General features: G+C 35.5%; 1 protein-coding gene across 1 annotated transcript; it reads left to right on the top strand.

Annotated features, from left to right (window-relative positions):
* Nucleotides 1-2559: 2559 nt before the first annotated feature.
* LOC128134185 (receptor-like protein 33) lies at nt 2560-5410 on the top strand. Its single transcript, XM_052771663.1, has 4 exons — nt 2560-2616; nt 2775-2854; nt 4469-4604; nt 4691-5410. The coding sequence occupies exons 1-4, from the start codon at nt 2560-2562 to the stop codon at nt 5408-5410; spliced, it is 993 nt and encodes a 330-aa protein (XP_052627623.1).
* Nucleotides 5411-6566: the final 1156 nt, after the last annotated feature.

Below are 6566 nucleotides of genomic sequence, written 5' to 3' on the forward strand. Positions count from 1 at the left end.
TTAATGTATATATCGAGCCATTATAGCTTTACCTAATGAAATTTTGAATTTTACAACAGTGCTGCGACTTTCACCTTAACGGGAGAGTAATTACATTTAGAATTAGCCTTTTAATGTTTTCGGTTAGTTATCTAGGACTGAGAGACGTACCAAAATTTCTACCGGCTTCCTTGATGCTTCTCCCCAGGTATTAGAGTTAGACTCCTTCTGCGCCTTTGTCGTTTGTTTCAGTTGGGCAGTCCCGCTTGAAGTGCCCAATCTCACCACATAGATGGCATACTGGACTGGTCGCCACATTGGTGATTGATATAATGAACTCAACCGGGGTTCTGCAGGTACGAGCGGTATTCCCCTTCTTGTTGCACCTAGCGCAAAAGAATTCTCAACAAATACCATGATGATGGTAGCTACACTTGCTGCAGTGGGGAAGGCTTCCTAGGTATGGCCTTCTAGGTGTCGGGATGGAAGGGTTGGCAGGGGTATTGACTACCTCAGCTCGTTGCACTTCGGAAGGTCCTTGAGCCGAGGTACTTTCCTCCTCATTCTTGAACTTTCTCTTCAGTGGAGTTGGTTGAGGTTCTTGGGTGGCTGGGTACGCAGGTGTTGGTTTCTGCTGTCCATTGCTAGGATAGGGAATCTCGATAGGGCTCCTGCTAACATTGGCATTGTTAGCATTCAGATGAGCCATGACAGCTGCTACGACTGCTGAGACTACAACTTGGAACGTAGCTTCATCGAATAGGAGAGTCGGTTTCCTGCCAGCGGATTGGTTACGTTTCTTCGGAGGCATGGTTTTTCCTACACGAAGAGGAACAAAAGTTAATGAGAGGTGATGGTTAACCCTGGACGTATTTATCCTTACTATAATAGGCAATAATTTTTCCCGCGCCTTGGATATTGGTTATCTGAGTGTCGACTTACATCCCTATGATGTAGTCCGGGTTTCAATGTAGGAGTAAGTGTATCGAAATGCCATAAGATGGGGGTCGTTCCTACTAATTTACCTTTATAATGGAGCGATTCACTCTCCGGTTTTGGAAAGGTCCGAGGACAGTTCGGAACAAAGACCACGGAAGGAAAGGCTCATGAAGACTTATGGCTAAACACTCTCAGTCGAGGTTTTGGGGTCCGATTTAATCGTATTACTTGCGACGGGAAAAGGCGATTTACCTAACACATAGTGTGAGTAGTGTAATCACTAACTCACTAAACTGTATTATTTTATGGGTGTATTAGCGGGGTGAATACGAGGAAAAGACACTTCTCGGGTTCCATGTATTGGCTCCCTCTGTCTACCTCTTATCCTTGACTGGGACCGGCGTTGGTTTTCTTCGGGTAGTTACCTAGGCTTCTCTTCTCGTGTAGACATATTGAATTTCTACTCCGTCTTACTTCTGATTCTGACTTTGAGTGTCATCACTTCATGATGGATGACTGGAAATCTCGGAAGTTCAGGAGAATTTCCCACCAATGTCCCTAAAAGGTATAGGCACTTGGTGGTTTCAATAGTCTCGTCCTAGTTCATTTATTTCCGAACTGGAAATCTTCTTAATGAACTTCTTCTGAGTCTAAATCAACTCTTCGGTCGAACACTGAAGTGGATATGGTTTTCTACAGGGTTCGTGCAAGAATGGAAATGTCTAAAGAATCCTAAGAGAATATTAAAACATTTCACTAGGTCACTACTAGAAAACAACCCTTTAATGACGCGCAAACAATGACACGCAGTGATTTACGATACGCATTTATGAGTGCCCTAAAACTAATGTCAGATTTTCCTAAAATTCAAGAATAAAGGTCACACATTTTTGCATGCCCTAGAATTTGCGTTAAAAAAAACACGGAGGGCACCTTTTATAAATAGTGTGTCGTCTAGGCCTGTCGTTTTATAATATTTTAATGAAAGGCGCGTCTCCATCTATATAGCATCTAGGTATACCTAAGGAGGGAAATGAAATCCCAAAAATCAAAAACCCCGCTCATTCTCTTCTCCCTTGTTTCCACCAGTTATGCCATTGATTTTTTGATTCGTTCACACTCTAGAACAAGCACATACATCACTCTCTTATCGTTCTCCTTTAATTTCTTACACTTGTAATTAAGGAATTAGGGTTTTTTCATATTACTGTTCCAATTTTTTGTTTAGGTATGGATTTTAGTCAAATGGCATCCGTGAAGTAAATTCTAATGCATCTGGCCGTCGGCCTGTGGCGGCGACAGTCCGTCTCGCCATCCCAGTTGGCGGAGGAATATCTGGACCACCGGTAGTAGGTCAATACAAAGTCAACGCTTGCACCCATAAATACAAATCGGAAGCCCTAGATTGTAGCGTCGATCGACAACTACGACAACCCTAAAACACATCTATGAAATCGCAAAGGTGAAGCAATTAGATCTGTAGTCCAATTTCTTCCAGATCAATCCTCACACTAACTGGTTCGGCAACTACAAATCCTCTCGATTGTAGTGTCGATCGATTGTTAGCTATTCAATTCTATTCATCTTAATTTCCCCTTTCATATATGTTTTTCATTGTATTTCTCTCAACTCACAGATGCAATGGCGTCAAGATCGTACGACAAAGTCACTGATATCTGCGATCAAATTATGCTTCAGGTAACATACATATGAATCTATGTAATGATCGTTGTGCGCTAATCGTGGCTTACTACTAAGACTAACTGTGTGTTGGGTTAGGATTTGAAACCCTAATTTTATATCTGCTGGCTTGATTTCAATCTTACTGTTACTTTCTTTTTCCTTTTTTCATGTAGATTGCTTCACAAGGTCTTGCATTTCAAGACGAATGGTCATTTGATGTTCATCTTCTAGGGCATATTTACCTTAATGATCTGTAACTTAAGACAATTTGTCTCTGTTTTTTTCTTTTTCATGTGTTCTATCTATACATATCTTTTATGATGATATTATAATGAAAAAGATTCTCATTCTGTGAAATCTTTACACTTTTTAGAAGCATGTTATGTTTTATATATAAAAAAAGACTAAAATACCCTTGATTTCCAAATGGGTGGGAGAACGAATGTTTACATTTTTTTTAATCTTGCTTTACCTGTGCAGTTAATATAGGATCATATGGATGAATTATATAAATAATAAATTATATGGGAGTCAAAAAGCTGTCTTTTAGAGTCTTCAAGAAAATCCCAAGAAAGTGCTTTAAACTTTTTCTTTACATCTGAATTAGTCGCACTTTAATACTGTTTCGATTTCTCAAAGCATGCCCAAATTCAACATATTAGAAGCAAACTTGATGTCGACAAATTTTCTTGAAATCTGATCAAACACATATATTTCTTGATGCATGCAGGCGGATCTGTTCTTGTAAAGTGCAATAAAAATGATGACTTTTTAATAATCAAAAGCCAAATAAGATGGTTTAAAGTCAGTTATACCTTTTTATCATTAAATATGTTGTCTTTCTGATTAACATTAATAACATGATTTTCTTAAATTTTCTGAATGAGTTGGGCAAAGTGATAAAGGTGAATTGTTGGTCAGAAAAGACAGTTGAAGAATTAGAGTCTTTAACATGTGACTTTTGATTGACAGGAGCTTAATCTAGGTAAACAGAAAGTAAGATTTGTTGCAAAAGCAAGCTTCTTCTATGCGTATCTTATATATATATATATATATATATATATATATATATATATATATATATATATATATATATATATATATATATATATATATATATATATTGAGTAAAACAACATGTTTTTGGACTATAGCTGAAATGTTTAGTTTTGGTCCTTATTTGAGGTTCTTGAAACGTTATGGTCCATGTTTCAATTAAAATTACTATATTTTGTCCCCGATCTGATATTAATTATAGTCATTTTATTTGGAATAGGGAGAAAAACGTTTCAAAAATTGTATTAATTATCATCCTAATGTGTTTTAAATAGTATTATTACTAATGTAGTGTTAACTTAATATCATTTTTAAGGATGGAAAAGGCCAGGATTAATCTGTAATGGATAAACTTGATTTCATCAATATAAGTTCATGATTTAGTTAATGCAAGCGACAAAACTTCATTTCATAGTCATGATTAGATTCTTAGACCCAAATAATGTCATTACTGTTTTCATTGGTAGATTTATATTTGACTGAATGATGTCATTAGTTTTACACTTTGGGATTTATATCATATACGAAACAATATCATATTGACAAGATGGGAAAAGATATCTACTATAATAAAGACAAATTGCCAAGACTTGCAAGTCTTTGTAGTTTAATTTGGGGCAATTTATGGCCACCAGCTTAGAATCATTTATCTTGAGTTCTTGACTGTGGAGACTATATAAACCCTAATGGGGGCTGTTCATATAGGAATCAATACGAAAACCAAAAAAATCAGCAAGATTTTGATTTACATTTACATAATGAATCCTTGTGTTTTTATTATATTGTCACTTCTCTTATCTACAACTGCCAGCCAATTGGTAGCCGCAGGAGGAAATGATATAAATCAGTGTTTGGATAAGGAGACCCCCATGGTACTCTGTCTACATGGACAGCTGACGACCAAGACTGCTGCAATTGGAGTGGAGTCATGTGCAGCAAACAATCAGGTCATGTCACAGGGCTTGATATGCATTTCTATGGCCTTGGAGGTGAGATAAGCTCTTCCTTGCTTAACTTAACCTACTTGAGTTAGTTGAATAATCTTGCTCTTTCCTTCAATTCTTTTAATGGAACCATTCCCACCTTCATTGGTTCTTTGAGTCAATTAACTTACCTTGACCTTTCTGAGAACTCTCTTTATGGAACCATTCCTCCAGAGCTTGGAAACCTCACCAACTTGCAAGAGCTTCATCTTGATTATGTTGGAAGGTGTATAGTGGAAAAGGTAGAGTGGTTGTCTCATCTCTCTCAGTTGGAGGTACTTGTAATTGATGGGGTTTCCCTGTCCAAAGCAAATCATTGGGTAGATGTAATTTCAAATCTCCCAAAACTCTCATGGTTAAGTTTACAGGGATGTGAGCTGTCACAGGTCATGTATCCATATTCTTCTTCATTTCTCAACTCATCTTCTTCATCTATTGTTAAGCTTTATCTCAATGACAACAATCTGACCTCATCCATGTATCGTTGGTTTTTCCCATTAACCACCAATAACCTCCTTTCTCTTGATCTCTCTAGAAATATGTTAGATGGGATACCCAAATATCTTGGTAACCTCTGTAGTTTGGAACGTTTATACTTCTATAACAACTCTGGTGTTATCAAATTTCCTGATTTTCTCAACAACTTGTCTGGATGCACATCCCTTTCATTACTATTTTTATTTGGAATCCTTTGTTGTTTAAGCAAACAATTTAATAACCTCGTGCACAACTATTTTGCTTACACTTATTTTTGTGGAACGTTGCATTGATGATTGATTATTATATTGTTTTATCACGATCTTCGTGGAAAATCATTTAAAAAAAGTAGGGGTTCTCCTTTGGGTTTGCTTACTTTTTACACGATCCCTTGATTAAAAAAAACACCAATACTTTAGAAAAGACTAAAATACAGACTATTTGAGTTATATATATATATATATATATATATATATATATATATATATATATATATATATATATATATATATATATATATAAAGAATAAAATACCCTTGATTTCTAGATGGGTGGGAGAACGAATGTTGAAAATGAGCTACTATGTCGGTTTGTTTCACGAAGGGAGAGTAATAATGACATTTTATCAGAATCCAAGAGACAGTAAGTTAATGAAATGTTATATTTTTTTTTAAAGAAAATTATTTAAATATCTAGTTGTGTTATATGTTTTTTCAGGAAGAGAGAGAATGAAGGGATTTCAACCAAGACAAACTGTGAGCCTCGTGTAGGTGTTCACACAACAAGTGCTATAGACATGCTTCTGAGTCTATTCTCGCTGTTCGTGAGTACATGTTTCATCTCTTTTTACATACATACATATAATTATACATATATCTACATTCATATACACATATATGTACTTTTTTTTGCTTCATTAAAGGGATTTGTTATGCATCTCTTCCAGAATGTTCAATTACAATTTTTAGCATTGTGTTTTTATTTAACTTGGTTTCATGATTTTATATATATATATATATATATATATATATATATATATATATATATATATATATATATATATATATATATATATGTATCAGGGAAGTGGCTTGGGAGTAGGCAGATACGATGTAATTGGGCTACAAAAGGTGTTGTTGTTAGTGATGAAAGACAAGGTTCAGATTCAAAATGTGTTGTAGAGCTAACAAATGGATCTTCAGGTATGCAATACTATAAAAAAATTTCATTTTTTGATATATATTTTTTGTTTTGTTTTTGCAGAGGATACTAAAGAGCAAAGTGATAGTGATGCCCTTGAGAATAATCCACAGTACACAACCATTTATGTTGGCAACCGCCCTGAAGTAAGACCTCTTAATCCTAGAATTTATCTGTATGAGACAAGTCATGAGCAATTAAGAGCTGAAAGTTGTAATAAACTCAAAGTAAAATCTTACTATTATGAAA

Source organism: Lactuca sativa, chromosome 5, assembly GCF_002870075.4.
Source record: "Lactuca sativa cultivar Salinas chromosome 5, Lsat_Salinas_v11, whole genome shotgun sequence".
NCBI classification, from domain to species: domain Eukaryota; kingdom Viridiplantae; phylum Streptophyta; class Magnoliopsida; order Asterales; family Asteraceae; genus Lactuca; species Lactuca sativa.